Source organism: Polyergus mexicanus, unplaced genomic scaffold (genome assembly GCF_030449975.1).
Source record: "Polyergus mexicanus isolate NDT 795.1 unplaced genomic scaffold, iyPolMexi1.0 SCAF_11, whole genome shotgun sequence".
NCBI lineage: Eukaryota > Metazoa > Arthropoda > Insecta > Hymenoptera > Formicidae > Polyergus > Polyergus mexicanus.
The window spans coordinates 8,302,799-8,319,625 of NW_027223331.1; the positions used below are offsets into that span (position 1 = coordinate 8,302,799).

The following is a 16,827-nucleotide window of genomic DNA, read 5'->3' on the forward strand; positions in this document are numbered from 1 at the left end:
TTCCATGTATAAAAAATTCCTGCTTGCTTTAACTCAAATGCATATATTACATACATTTTTATTTTCTCTCTTTAATAATGTGTGAAGTGAAAACGCTAATACTATCAAGATAATACTATCCAATTAAAATGCCATAACATAAAACAATCTATAATTAACGGTAACAATATGATATTTTGCTCAACGTCGACGTGAACTGACCCGATGGGGGTTCTCGCGAATGTTCCCTAAATGGGAAAATTGATAAGATTATTGCAAACAAATAGAGAACATAGTTTTAGATAAATAATTTAATAATAAGTTTATAGTTAAACGCATTCGACAATCGGTCGAGATAATTGAGAAGGTGATCAGCGGAATATAACGACGAGATATCAGACCGAAAAAGAGACGACGAAATCTCCCATCAGGCATATCAACGAAGCAGCGAGTCAGTGGTCAAAATCATCATCTTAAGGAAGGTTGTGGAATAGTCCATGGGTCTACAATGAAAAGTCTGCGAATCGTTCTCCCGAAGGGTTGGATCACTGCTATTAACCAGATTATCATAGACAAGTTATTGAAAAGAATTTGTTAACTAGAAGCATTATAAAATGATGGAATTATCGAAATCGACGGGTGTGTGCTATTTCTTATTATTTTAATAAATTCAAGTTAATAAAATTATAATAATCAAAAAAGAGTAGTATAACAAATATAACAATATAACATAACTATCTCATAACAAATATAACAATCTATATTTCTGTTATTTCTTTACATTAATTAAAATCCCTTTCTAAAAAAGGGATGTTAAGTTGATTCTAGCAAGTATTGTTGCCTCTTTTCCGCGATGCTGGTTGGTTGTCTCGCATGTGCGCTGCGACTTGCTTCATTCGTGTTATTTGCAACTGTCAAATCATGAAATTTTTGACAGTTTGAAAATTTGTGAAAGAAAAAGTTAAAGTTAAGAAAGAAAAGTTAAAAAAATTGGAAAACGTCCATAAATAAAAGCGAGCGCGCAGCGCACGCCTGTGTTGTTCTATTCTATAGCATTTGTAAAATTGTGATCTCAGACGTTTTTAGGCGCTAACTTTTTAAGAAAGCATTTTTCGACCCATGTTTATAGGACTTTTTGTTCGGAATTAAATTATCTTTCAAATGAGATCCAAATGATTGTAGTTCGTTCCATAGGTTTTGAAATAAGCCAGTTAATAAACAATTTCAAATGTGCCGAAAAGTAATTTTTGAGCAATTGACGGTTGCTCCAAAATCTATGGAAGGAACTACATGAACTTTGATTTCATTTGAAAGAGAATTTAATTCTCTACTTTTGTTTCGGTATTTTTTGTTAAAAGACGCATACTTTTCTTGATATTTGTGAAAATGTAAAAAATAACCGTGATTTTAGAGGTTTTTGAGCGCTATATTATTAAATTCATTGACAAAATATCCATCCGTATTTTGTGAAACTATTACTACTCCTGTATATATATGCAGAAATTTATTTCATAACAAAATAACGACAAATGCAGATGAATACATTCGACAAATATTGAATAATCAATCTTTGTTGAATTTTTAACATTTAATCTTATCCAAATACAAGACGAATTATTTTTATGCTCTTTCCTGAAGAATTGTAAGTTCTTAGCATTTATATTTAACGCCAAGTTATACCTTAACCGAATAAACAACTTTCATTTCACTATTATTTCTTTTCCTATAACCTTTTTTATAGAATTTCTTTTATAAAAATCGTAAAAAAATATCAATTTATTAATAAATTTATTGTAAAGAGAGGATTAAATTTCAGGGCAAAGCAAGAAGATCTCGAGAAGCGAGATAATCAGAAGATTTGCATAGAGTACAGAACATTATTAATTCGACGAATTGCAACCATAACGAAAACTGTCAATTTATCATTTGCAATTGCATGATGGTTACGAAGCACTTAGGTTTCTTTTAAAACAACACATAGTAGATGATATACATATATATATACAAATGCAAAAAAAGAATTATGTTTATTTATCTTTTCACACAAAGACAATCATCTTCATCAAATTAATTATCCTTAAAATATTACGACATGGGCATGTTATAAAATTTTATGCGAAAATGTATTAATGATTATTATAAACCTGGTATACATTATGTGTCAACGATTAGACGGCATTTTTTATTAAGAAAAATAATTCGTAAAATGCTTAATTGCGAATCGATAGTTATCTTTATAAACGGAATTTTCAATAAGAAAGAAAATATCAAAAGTTTAAAGGTATCTTCTTTTTTAACATTGATTGATTTAAATAATATTTTATTATTTATTTTATATTGTATATTTACTATGTATTATGTTTGATTAAAAATATATATTTTTAGTCATTTATTAATCTATCTTTTATTTCTCAATAACTGCACTGAATTCAAATGAGAAAAAGTAACTCTCCAAAAGTTTGACCCCCCCCCCCCTTGCTCCCCCGCCATCCTGTACATACTTTCGAGATAAATATTAAGAAGCGAAATCTTTTTGCCACTAAGGAGCTATCCAGATTACGACTTGAAAGTAATAAAGTCTGCAATATTGCAGAAGGATATATTAAGCATGGCTAATCGAGCTTCTCCATAATCGATTAACCCCGCTTAAATCCATTCAATTCAGCGATCCCTCAAGAACGTCTCGCTTGTAAGCGCAATAATTTTTTTTTCTACCTCGCGTCTTGCGAAAACTAGTCTAGTCGCGACTAGAAAACATTGTTCTCGAACATAATTTACACCATGGCGTAGTCGATTGGGCGTCGTCGTATATCGATGGGAGGGCAAGTATCGGGAGCTATCGCCGACAAGCCCGTCCTCGGGACTGCACGAGTCGGATTTTCCCTCATAGATCGTTTTTCGCTTGCGCATATCGATGTGTTGCTTTTTTTTTCTTCCAATCGCCAGATAGAAAAGGAGCTCATCCGATAGATTGAGCTCGCCCGCTTCAACATAAACATCCATATTCTTCTTTGCCAGGTTAGCAACGCTTGCATCGTCAACTATGTATTAGGTGTACAACTTTGCTTCCGCCGTTTTTTTTTTCCCGAAATTCGAAACTTTATTGTAAAAAACTGGTTATACATTGTGAAATTGTTTGTTGAGTCACTCCCAATGATCGTGCCAATTCTATTTGACTTTGACTCGAGTCTTCATTAAGTAATGCCGCCAATTCTGCATCTTCGAAAACCTTCTCTCTTCCACCGCTATGCCGGTCTTCGACGTGAAAATCACCGTTCTTGAAGCGTTGAAACCACTCACGACACGTTCTTTCACTAATAGCGGCTTCACCATAAGTATTTGAGAGCATTCGATGAGCCTCAGCCGCAGATTTCTTCATATTGAAGCAGAAAATTAAAACCTCCCGCAAATGACGAGAATTTGGCTCGTAAACTGACATTTTCAATCGAGAATAACTTTATGATGCAGACACAAATCGACTAATGTTTCTATGGGGTTATGTTGACAGATGCCCAAGTTTATTGCATGACGTCTACGATCTATTTATTTCGACCACTACTGACCGCTAAAGCCATCTATAGGAAAACGGCGGAAGCAAAGTTGTACACCTAATACCATATACAGAGTATCGGATAGTAGCATTTGGTAAACGAGAAGCGATGTTTCCGCGAAGACTGAAATAAGTTTTTTTCCGTATCAGAGTTTAATCGAACGTTGTCAATAAATCCTTCCCATAGATATAAAGTTTTAACGTCTAATGTCATATCAATTGATCGTAAAAAGATAAGAATCCGTTAGAGAAAATAATATATAACTTAAATATATCATAAATAGAGCATTTAAATATATTTGAAAATAAAGAAAAATTAATTTCTTCCAGGCTCTTACATGTTTAGATGAATAGGCAAAAACATGGTTTGTAATTGCAGCAATATTTTCGAAATTGCTGCTCTCGAAATAATGAAACAATCGAGATTCATTTTCGGAACTGCCGCGCTCTTTCGTCGATGCGTCGTCGCCACAATGAAGTTTCCCTCGCGAGATGTAGTTACCGGTGCAACATTAACGGTACGGCCTTCCCATCGCGGAAGCGAGGCGACGTCACAGAATAGCAGAGGAACATGGAAGAAAAGGCGGAATTCCGGCGCGAACCGGAATCCGATGATAATTTTGTCGCGGGATTATCATCGTCGTCCGACGGCGCGTAAAATAATGCGCGTTTAATATGAAATAAATACGAGTCCCCTCTTTCTCTCTCGCTCGATGACTCGGGAGGGGAGATAATAAGAGCCCGCGGTGTGACTGAGAACTGACACGATGTATATAATACGAAAAGTTTCTAAGAATTATCTTACCTCTTTATCATTAAATTTTGAAAATTTTTATATTTTTTGTGACAAGTAACTAACTACAGTACATTCGGGAAAAGTCTAATACAAAATTTATGTCAAGATTCAATGTTATATTTAATTGCATATACTAGTTACATCTTAGCCATATTATATATATTATATATATATATATATATATATATATATATATATATATATATATATATATATATATATTATACAAGTTTAAAAATATTAATAAAAATAGCAGTTTCATTATAATTATAATTAATAATTACATGTAAAAATAAATTCTATATAAAAAATACATAACATATAAGTAATATTGAATCTCATATGATGTTCAGCCAAAATAGAATTCTCCGATTACCTGATAGATTGAGATTCAACTTTGTTGCGACTTATTTCAATTTTCCTCATACGTGCGTTGCACGTTACGTATGAATTATATTGACACTATGACATATATAACACAGTGATCAAAGTTAGATCATATGATGGAAAATTTTTATTCTTGCATACGAAACCAAGATCAAAGTTCACGATTGCAGAGGGTATAAATGCAACAAAATGAATATTGCGTGCTAGACGAGTACGCGTACCCACATGATTATGTGTGATCGATTTTGATCGTCAAGTCTCGATACAGAAACTTTATAATATAAATTAAAATATAAATAATATTAGCCAAACGGTGAAATTTTATTATAACGCAAAATCTAACAGACAAGATTATTAAATAAAGTTCGACAAACAAAATTGCCGATCTATTATGGATTTCTTGCAAGAAGCTCAACGTCGATGGACAAAACAGCTTGGTAAGAGTATTGTTTAGAGCTATTATAGTATAATAACTGCAAATTTAATTAATAAATATTTCCAATTTTCGAGGAAAAATCCATTCACAGAAAAATTTCAAAAAAAAAGTTTTACCATTATATAAACATAAATTTTCTTACATAATAAAATATAAATAACATTTTATAATTCAATTCCTTCATTTTATATTATAATATATATTAATCAACATCAACATTCTACATTTCTGCAAATATGATCTTACTCGCAGGCTCAGATGTTACCATAGTATATCGATTATGCTCTACATACGCTGAAGTATGTTGAAGTGTAGAATTTATATATTGATTTAACTGCATGGCCTTTTCATGATCTGTTTGCACATAATTCAATACATCTCATAATTCAATATATTAATTAAATTTTCAGATCCACGAGTAGCAGATTTTCCTTTAATCCAATCTTCTTATCATGTGCCACTTATAATATTCGCCTATCTGTATTTCATACTCGGATGTGGGCCTCGATTTATGAAGAATAGGCGGCCATATTCAATGAAAACGTTTATAAAGTTGTACAATATTTTTCAAATTGTGGCAAACGCTTGGTTGATTTATGAGAGCATCGATATCGGTTTGTTCACAAACCTAAATATAATGTGTCCCATAGTTTTTGATTTCTCCTACGATTATATTCCAATGAGGGTAATAACTTACATATAAAACAGAAAAGAATATATATATATCATTGACAGTCTAATCTTGAAAGAAATTCAGTACGCATTTGTCTTTATTAAATATTACTTTGTGTTACACTAAAAAAAAAAACTCTTTTCATACTCTAAAAATTGGATTATTTTCGAAACTATTTTTGAAACGAAAAATCATCGTAGACAAAAAATTACAAAAGCATTTTGAAGCTTGAAGTTTTAACTTTAACACGCTATCAATAGTTTCAAAAAAATTTTTCATCTTTCTTATTCTGTTTTAAAAAAGAACACATTGTGTTGTTCCTTAAAATTATGTTTTTAACACTTTGCAGCTCGATAAAAAGATTTCTCGAGAAATTCAACTCAAATTCCATAAAATACAACATTTTGTCCACAAAATGTCGCTTTTTTCTAAATTTTCCTGTTGTTTTTTTATAAAGTTACACAATTTTGAAACTAAACCTATATTTTTTACAAATGGTGTTGATACTCTGCGAAAAATCATAGCAGACAAAAAATTGAGAAAGCGTTTTGAAGCTTAAAGTTTCAACTGCAACGTGATATCGAAAGTTAAAAAAAATTTTTTTTTCATATTTCTAGAAAATACAGGTTTAGCTTCAAAATCGCGTAACACGGTGAAAAAAAATCATAAGAAAATTAAAAAAATAACATTTTGTAGGAAAAATATTGTAGTTTATGGAATTTGAGTTGAATTTTTCGAGAAAAATTTTTTAATGAAGTGCAGAGTGTCAAAAATACGTAATTTTAAGAAACAAAACAATGTGTTCTTTTCTAAAGCACAGATAAAGAAAGATAAAAAAATCTTTTTAAACCACTGATAGTCTGTTAAAGTTAAAGCTTCAAAATACTTTTTTAATTTTTTGTCTACGATGATTTTTCGTCGAGTTTCGGCGGTTTGAAAATAGCTCAACTTTAGGATATGAAAAGTGCTCCCTATTTTTTTTTAAGCAGTGTATTTTCGTTAAAATAAAATAAATTTCGATAAGTCTTCGGTTGTTTTATTCGAAGAACAATAGTGCAAAAATTGTAAGTAAAAAAAAACTTGTTAATGGTATATATTTTTATATATCAAAGTATTCTTATTTTAATAATCAAATGAATATGTATGTCAACACATATATTATATGTATATATACCATAATGTCATAATTACGCTATTTATCACTTACAATATACTCATACATATTCGTTTAGTAAAATAATATACAATGCAAATTAATTAATACATCTTATACTGCAGGTATGTACACTTGTATGGTATTATTTTCTGTTGAAACTCTTGGATTACGTCGAAACAGCCATATTCGTATTAAGAAAGAAAAATAATCAGGTGTCTGCTTTACATTTATACCATCATATAACTACCTTGCTTTTCGCATGGTGTGGTACAAGATTTTATGCTGTTGGTCCCGGACTATTCTACTGTGTGCTGAACAATTTCATACATGTGATAATGTACACCTACTACTTCCTAGCAGCTTACGGGCCAAACGTTCAAAAGGCTATAGCACCTATGAAACAGTGGCTAACTATAGCACAAATGGTAAATGCTGCCAATTTTTCTGCACATTTGTTATGTGGAATAGTTTGTCATTTCTATTCTCTTTAAATTACCTTATTTATTCATGTTTAATTAATATCCATAATATTATCCGTAAATCTCAATACATGTATATATATATATATATATATATATATATATATATACTATATAAATATATAAATTTTATATCTTTAAAAATCTCCCTAAAAACATCATTCACCAAAGTTAATGATATATTTGTAATGTTTTCTTTATATTGTAGGTGCAATTCGTCATAATAATAATATATAGTTTGCAGAACTTTCTGCCAGGTTGCAAGAAAATGGAGCATTGGTTGGCTATACTATTCATCGGAAATATAATGATTAATTTCTATCTGTTTTATAATTTCTATCAAAAAGCATACAATAAACGCAGAGTCGCAAGTCATGATAAAGAGCCGTAAGAAAGTTAAAAATTTAACGAAGATTTTGGGAAGGACTTCGTCATCAGACATCACGTTGACGTTGGTTGGCGAAGACAATAGACACGACGAAGTACAATGTGTAGAGACGATATAACAGTCTCTGAGACACAAAAGCCGGCTGCGAACCTAATACGTTTTAAAAATTTCTTAAATAGAACTTACTGCTATTTAAAAAATGATATATTAATAAATTCTCCATAAATGTTGTATGCAATATTTATATTATAAAAGATGATAATACAACATTCAGATTTATTAAATACAAAAAATATAACACAAACTTAACTTTCACTTATAAAATATATAATATTGTAATAGCACAAACGCGTTTTAACTTTATAGGTAAGCGTGAAAAAAAAATTTTGAAGTTCCCTGTATTCCCTTTTTTTTTTATCTTCAAGTACTATATGTATCTATAAAATTTAATGAAGCTTTTGGGAAGGACGAAGTCCTATAAATATATCATTTTTTAAATAGCAGTAAGTTCTATTTAAGAAATTTTTAAAACGTATTAGGTTCGCAGCCGGCTTTTGTGTCTCAGAGACTGTTATATCGTCTCTACACATTGTACTTCGTCGTGTCTATTGTCTTCGCCAACCAACGTCACGACAGTCAACGTGATGTCTGATGACGGCGACAATGTGACGGCGCGTTTCCATAACATAACGTACTGTCATAGTGTAGTTTCCAACATAGAAACGAGGAAACTAAAATCCCTCTTCCCCGCCGCTCCGATCGATTAATAAAATTCAGCTGATGTTTGTATTATGAATGATCGAGCGCGCATTTTGATTGTATAATTCATTGTAATCGGACATTAGTATGACAGTGATATGACAGTTTCATAGCAGAATTCTAATTATTCAAAAACGCGAACTTAGGAATAGAGGAACAGAGTCCAAAGTCCTAGTTTAGGCAAAGGTGTTATCTAAGGTATGCGGAGGGAACCGCTTTTCGCCATATTATTTCCCACTATCTTACACATAAACACGTACATAGATACGTGTCTGTGACATCCTATATGTCACTATGTGAGTGCAGCGAAATAAAAAGTTAAAGTAAAATATATATGTTTCACTATGTATGTTATTTTTATATATATATAAATGGTGAATAAAGATGGTAAAATACATAATGCAAGGATGTTTTCAATTATAGATTCCGCAGCAAATAAACGAAAATTTTAAAAAATTTTAAAAAAACATTGCAACAAAATATTACAAAATTAGTTTGCATAGGTAAAAAGTTATATTAATCTTATTAATATGTAATATTTTGTTCTTATTAATATGAAAAAGTATTATTTTTGTTGATATTATACCATTGACATTTGTTGATATTATCGATTCGAAACAGTAAGTTAAGCTAAGATTTAAGTTACGCGACGTTGATGTAACTGGACCTGAACTTTTTATTTCACATATACAGATTCTACGGATTTCATCATGTGTGAAATTAGGAACAAATATAGCAACCCCCCCCCCCCCTCCTCCCGGCGCGAACGTGCCAACCCTCTTTAGCTTATGCTCCGTCCTTCTATTCCTAAGTCCGTGTTCGAAAGTAACGTGTACTTTTGGCTAATTCCGAACGAATTAAACGACACGTGGCACATGTCAATTTTGCACAAAATATATTTATTTTAAATAACATGCTGTTTATTCTCTGTTATTCGCAAGAAAAAGTGTTATTTTTGTCAATCCGACATTTCTCACCAAAAAAAAAAAAAATTTATTTAGCTCGCAATAAATTAAGATATTTCATTCAGACAGCAGGAATAATTAAGTCGTTTCTTGTGTAACGCAAGCTTACAACAATGATAAGATTCAGATTATTACAAAATAGAATCTTTCATCTTTTCTTTATATAATTTTCCACGAAGAGAAAAAGACGTCTCTCTCTCTTTCTCTCTCTCTCTCTTTGTATCTGGCACAGAGAAAATTTCATTCCTATCTTCTTTAAGTCTCTCTTTAGTTGTTAAAAGAAATGACGTTGAACTTTGTCGTCAATTGCAGGATATTCCGTTAAAAAGATCAATATCCCAAGATACGCAATACCAAAGCGTATCCTACTTAAGTAAATATTGCCATAGATTTCTCTCCCTTTCTCTCTTTCTCATCATTATTTCCCATAAATAATGTTACTACGTAAAGTATCGCTTCTAATTCATTAGATTCAATTGAAATAAATTTCTCAACTAGCAATAAACTATAAGTAAAGTTGTCGAATTGATTCGGAAAGATTCGCATGTTGCGCGATATGATACATCATAAATATTATAAAAAGCGAGATGTTATAATCTGAAATAGTGATGCGCGCATGCATTGTGAAATTTTCGAAAAAGAGATACTAGTATACGAATAATCACGTGCTGCCGCATCTTGATGCTCTACTTTGTTCCTGGCACAGTCTGTATGCACAAACTTGAACGTATCATCGGAGATCCATCGATAGATCACGTCCGTGAGATAAGAAACGATTGGTAGCGTACTGAGGACAGAGAAAGAGAAAAAGGGAGAGAAAGAGATGGAAAAAGAAAGGGAGAGAAAGAAAGGATGAAAAAAATCGGCCAGAGATCGCGAAAAAATTTATCTCCTCATCGAAAGGTTTGGATAGATTCATGAACCTTATCGATTGCTCGGTTAAGAAACGACATAAAATATTTTCTCGCTACGCTAGCGAAATATAAACTCGTCGTCCGTGCGTACAAAATGGCGCATTCTATATAGCCAGCGGCGTGTATATCTCTCTATCTAGTTCATTTTTAATTAAATTATTTAAAAACATTGTAATAAAACAAAAGTAAAAAAAAAAATCGTTTTCTTCACAAGAAATAATTTGTGACTTTTTATGATGAAAAATTTTTAACTTGTTTAAATGAGAAAAAAAAGGAAAGAAAGAACACAACGGGAATCAGAACAAAGAAAGGAAAATATTTGCGGGAAGTCTTACGTGCTTCTGTAAACGGCGGCGAAACGGAATTCGACGTAAAAGAGCACATGCAATTTCACGATTGATTACGCAAGTTTTATAAGTTCATTCCGAATATCGCGGGATTGCAATATCGCAAAAATAAAGGACGCCAATAGTGGCCCGCATCTTCGTCATCATCGTCTCTGCCATAAAAGAGAGAAAAAAAAATAAAATTAATAGTCGGTAGTAATGATATGTAAATAATTATCGTCATCATTCGAGAGATGTATCAGTAAAACTTGGCTGCAGGACAATTTCGAATTTCCCCAATCGAATGAGCTTGTCAGTCGCTTTATAAAATTTAATTCAGAATTATTCCCATCTATTCCCTTCTCCCTATCTGATCAAAAATTTCATTTCTGGATACGTGGACCGGCAGTAACCTTTGGCACTCTTATTATATTAATCTGATCCCTATCACGAAAAATCAGATTCGGATATATTATGTAATTAAGTATTTGTATGTATTTATGTGTGTATACTGCATATCACGCAAGTGGCAGATGATAAGCGTTGTCATTTCCGCATTACTAAACGAATGCCTACATTAACCTATATTATCATAGTTAATACAAACTTACGTATGGTAAATATGCATAAAAGGTTATACCTCACCGATTTTATCGCCACTTAAATATGTTGCAGAGGAGTGTTGAAGAAAGTTTGTGTATACTGTAACAATCTATTATTTTTTTATTGAAAAAAGCTTACGACTTTAACGCGTGAGCGGGGGAGAAGCAGGGCCCCTCCCCCTGCAACCCCCATCCCGAAAAAGTCCACCCAGAAGTTACAATTTGGGTTATATAACGTAATCCAAACCAAATTTTAGTTTTAAATCAGAAATAGGTTTGGATTAGAGGTTATATCTTCCGGAAGTGGAGCCTCCCCGTAGGGGAAATAGTTTCTGTAATTCATCTTTAATTTATTGCTTCTATTATATTTATCATTTTTATCATATATATTATTTAATACAATATTATATTTATTGTAGTTCTTATTTATTATTATTTATTATTATTATAGACAAGCAAATTTGGATGTCGCACTTAGGGAAATTTTAAAATGGATGTCTGCTTTGGCAAAAGGAAAAACGATAGCATTTGTCGAAAAGATCCCGTAGAAACGACCCTCCTTAAGCAGAGTAAGAGCCTTATTATTTTCATGATCGATAGCTCGGGAGCGAGCAAATTCATCCTTGGCGGGGACTCCACCGCAAAATACGGTTTCATCTCATTTTGCTGTTGGATATGCTATGATCCGAGGTAGATTCCGCGTCTAAGAGAGGTCATCGCTTCGAGGAGATCATGAGGCAGAGTCGCCCCACGTTCCAGCGGACGTGACCGTCCAGCTGATCGAAGAGAAAATGACAACGCAACCGAATGCCTTCGGTTATTTGGTTGTTGGCTTCCCTCGGGACAAAAGGCAGGTGATTTTGTAGCTATTTTATGCTACTTAAGAGAGCGAACGCGAGTCAAGGGAGCAACAAAGACTTCCAAATATTCGCGGCAATCAGCGATAAGTGAGAAACAGCGATTACAGCGAAAAAAATGAGAATAAAGAATTAATTAGCCATAGTGTATGCAACTTTGTTAATTGTGCGATTCATATTCAACATGCTAAAATTATATTTGTTTTTCTCATTTTTTTCATTTTCAATTTTCTGTTTCTGTACTGCTTCTGATAGTCTGCGGCCATACAATTCTAAAATGGCGAATGAAAATTACAATTTTATATTCAAATAGCAAGATTATAAATCATTTTCAATATAAATTATTCAATTATAAATATAAATTATTCGATTGTATCAAAAAAAGATAAAAAAATAGTTTTTATAAATTTCTTTTGTCTTACAACAAATATAAATAAATAAATGAAGAGCGTAAAAGAAATGTATGAGTGGAATTAACCGATTCCTATACGAAAGAAAACAATTTTTACGAGAACCGTGCTTCCATCGCGAGTTAACAAATTTCTGATTGTCAATTTTTCGTGGAAACGTGCGCGGAATATCGCGGGCATACTGCCGTGTCCAGACATGGTCTTTCGTGTTCATTCAACCATTTCCTCTTTTTCTTTCGTTCGTTTCCGGCTCTCGTTCTGCGCCAAAACGATGAAACGGAAATTGCTATGAGACTTCGAAGAATGGATCCTTAGCGCGTTAGTTTGCTTGCAAATTCACACTTTCTGTTTCAAACAATTTTATTTGGTACTTTAATAATCGTGTGTCGCTTTTACGTAATTTTGTAAAAACACACACGTGTTAATTCTTTAAAAAAAATTGCATTAAAATGCATTAAATTCTTATTTCTTAATAATATATTAAATTTAAATGAGTTTGATGATCTATAGTCAAAATCAATAAAAGAATGATATTCATCTGTGAAAGGTAATATTCGTATAAGCAATGTTGAATCAGTAACATTAAGCAAACGCGGAGTAGTGCATCCGCATCTTAAGACAAACCTAGTACGAGGTTTGGACACGGAAGGATCGTAATCCTCCGATGACCGCATGCCGATTCCCATTGGAGCGTCTCCTGCTGACCGCAAACGATTCCACCGGGTGTCCCGGGAATTTCGTCCGGCGGTTGCATTCTCGACAGTCGATGGGAAAGGCGGCGGCTGGTTTCTCAGCACCTAAATCAATTAAATATCTCGCAGTGACCCGCTCGCTCGTTCGCGGTCACTTGCGTTGGCCGTCACTATTGACATAGTTCTCACCACCCATGATCGTGCGGCCGCATTTTCCGCATATGGTCGATAAAGAAACTTATGTGAGGCGATAATAATGTATAGAAACATTCAGATAATCAAATAGATATCATTTCTACGATTTTTAACATTTCGCATCCCGTAACGTAAATAAATATAAAATTTAGATAAAGACCGATGCAGAGATTATATTTTTAATTTATATATTTCCCTAAATGAAATAAAATTCTAAAATGGCATTCCTTAATAAGACGTAAATCACATACTCGAATAAGAAGAAAGGATATGGTATGTTAAAAATGTCATACTATCGAAAAAACAAAAAAAGTTTTTAATTTTAATCTAATATTTTTTACAATGTCGATTTTATAGTTTTTTAGTTTTTACAATCCCATAAACATTTATATTTTGTAATATGTTTTCTTCCAAATGTAAATTCAAAGAAAGATATATACGTCGATAAAAAAAAGTATTAAAAGAAAGGACTCAGATGATTTTGGAATCGTTAGTTGTTTTATTAAAATAAATTTTATTAAAATAAATAGTATATCTAAGACGTTAATAATAATTCAACCACAATTAGAGAGACGCAGCAGTCTAGTTTCAATTTCATTCAAACTTCATCGGACGAGGCATTGTGGATAACAATTGGAAATTCGATGCGATTTCATGTAAATTTCTAACAAAGCAATAACCACGTCTTTGAATTGGCCACGCGAATATTACAAAATTGACGCTTAAAAACTATGAAAGTTTTCAGGTAATTTTCACGAAAGAATCTCCATTGGCTTGCTTTTCTGTTACCTTTGATCATTTTTTATTTTAGATATACACATATAATTGCAGTGTTGCAAAGTCGAATCATTGAAAATGATAAAGTACATTTACTTTTTAATGAATAATGATTTTCAAAATTTTTTAATTGATTCACTTCAAAAAATCCTTGCAGTATGTTATATCTATATATTAATCTCATAATTAAAAAAAAAAAAAAAAAAAAAAATTGTCTCACTAATGACTTGAGTTCAGAGACCAACGGAAAACTTTCAAGGTATTCATTCCATGGCAACAGTTACGTCACACAGCTTATTATCATACATTATACCTAAAGGAATGAATATCAAAGTTGAGCATATGTCAAGCCATATGACCTTGTGAGATCTCCGTTAAGGCATTCAAAGTCACAAGAGAAAAAAATGCAACATCTCGATAAAGTTCAATTTTGGCGAATTAAATGTAACATGAGTAGTCTCGTTTCCATCACTAGCCGTAAAGAACTTTCAATTACCCTTCCTATTCATGTTTCACTCTATTCGAGAACTTTACCCCTATCTTTCACGGAGGGGTCTCTCCTTTCCGCTACACTTGCCCTATTCATCGCTTGGTTACGTAATCGGTTCGGGCAGAAGCCATTAGCACTACCTTCTCTCACGAGATAGTTCGTCAGATATGAAGTTCACGTCTCGAATTATCTATGTACATTTCCAACAGTTCACTAATCGATGTATATCAATTAAAAAGATATTTATTTCGAATATATAAAAACATATCGGCGCATCCGAAATCACATGTGTATGTGTGTGTGTTACAATTTATTTATATTTATTTATAATTTATTTATGATATTGCTATTATATAAACCAATATTAATGTAAAAATTATTATTTATGATTCCACTTCAAAACAGGTATTAACATAATTTAAATGCCATTTCCTACATTACGAATGCCATTTCATTAGATCGCTTGTTATTTATGTCCATTTTCATGCGTCTACGTCTGCAACATCGAGTTCCAGACGTATCGAAATTACGGCGACCTCAATTATTGCTCCGAATATTAATCGCTCGAAACGCTTGTCGCGACGTATGAACTAGAACGGATCGATTGCAATGCGACAAAATCAGAAACGCGATTGTGGAAATCATCAACGATGCGGTCACCCACGGAGAAAATAATTGCGACAATTATTGCGTCCACGGCATCACCGCTCAAGTATGTCCCATAATACGAGCAAGTGCTCTCAATCACGGAGCGTCCCGGAGAGCGTATAACTTCCATGAGCTCGTTCGCGAAATGCGCCCGCACGAGGAACGACGATTAAACCGCCGAGAAATTTATGAATCTGAATTAACGATAAGAGACGATGCTGGTGCCGCTAGCGACCGGTAAACTTGGCTTAGCTTAATTATTACTAGGAGCGCGCACTAAGAGCGCGAAGAAGTCGTATGCAAATGGAAGAGCTATTAATTATCATTGAATCTCATTTCGCGCTTTCCTTGACGTCGACGCTCTAATCGAAAAAAGAGGCTAGGTTTTATTCGCTGATATAGTACATTTCGATTCGTCAATTCTCAACAATTTGATTAAAATGCAAACAAGAAGCAATCATAATGCCGATGTCATTTTTAGTGACGATAGTAGACATTTCAATTATTTGATTCAATAAAACACGACAATGGCTTATAATAAAGAAAGGTCATCTCCAGGTAAATATAAGTTTTTATTTTATATATACAATATATATATATACAGGGTGTCCCATTTTAATCTCCTCAGGCAAATATCTCAAAAACCAAGCTCGGAAGAGAAAAATGTTTCAGACAAAAGTTGTTTGGTTTCGGGAGGGCCATAAGATGGTGACAATGATTTAACCTTGGAAAATCATTTGAAGATCACGTGAAGGTCAACTTTAAAATCTTAAATGGAAACCCCCATTTTTTATTTAATACTTTTGTAGCTGACACAGAGAGCTTTCCAAAAAACTATAATAAAGTATTTTTTTATTAAGTACTTTTTGAGTTATTTTATATTTTAATCTGACATATTTTGATATAAAAAATTAAATATCTCGTAAAATATTTAGTTTTTGATAATCTTACCGTAATACTTCTATGTACAGAATAATGAGACAAATTAATTAGTGCCAAAAAATAAAATTGTTTTTAAGAAAATTATTTACAATGTATTTTTTTAAACAATTATTTGTTTTTTTTTTGGCACTAATTAATTTGTCTCATTATTCTGTATATAAAAGTATTACGGTAAGATTATCCAAAACTGAATATTTTACGAAATATTTTATTTTTTATATCAAAATATGTCAGATTAAAATATAAAATAACTCAAAAAGTACTGAATAAGAAAATAGTTTATTATAGTGTTTTGGAAAGCTCTCGAGGCAAGCTACAAGAATACTAAATAAAAAATGGGGATTTCCATTTAAGATTTTAAAGTTGACCTTTACATGACAGTACTCTGCGTTGATACCACTGCTTT

At 32.3% G+C, this 16,827-nt stretch overlaps 2 protein-coding genes across 6 annotated transcripts in view; one reads left to right on the plus strand and one right to left on the minus strand.

The window, feature by feature from the left end:
* The window catches only part of Dlg1 (discs large 1), a 502,336-nt gene that overhangs the window by 368,110 nt on the left and 117,399 nt on the right, over positions 1-16,827 (minus strand). The window lies entirely within an intron of this gene.
* Positions 5,104-7,929, plus strand: LOC138937624 (very long chain fatty acid elongase 7-like). The gene is made up of 4 exons (XM_070304073.1): positions 5,104-5,149; positions 5,559-5,833; positions 7,100-7,402; positions 7,665-7,929. Exons 1-4 carry the CDS (start codon positions 5,104-5,106, stop codon positions 7,845-7,847), a joined length of 807 nt encoding a protein of 268 aa, XP_070160174.1. The 3' UTR covers positions 7,848-7,929.

Coding starts and splice junctions, on each gene's coding strand:
- LOC138937624 (XM_070304073.1), top strand. CDS start 5,104: ATGGATTTCTTGCAAGAAGCTCAACGTCGATGGACAAAACAGCTTG. Junction 5,150..5,558: donor TCGATGGACAAAACAGCTTG/GTAAGAGTATTG, acceptor TTAAATTTTCAG/ATCCACGAGTAGCAGATTTT. Junction 5,834..7,099: donor ACGATTATATTCCAATGAGG/GTAATAACTTAC, acceptor CTTATACTGCAG/GTATGTACACTTGTATGGTA.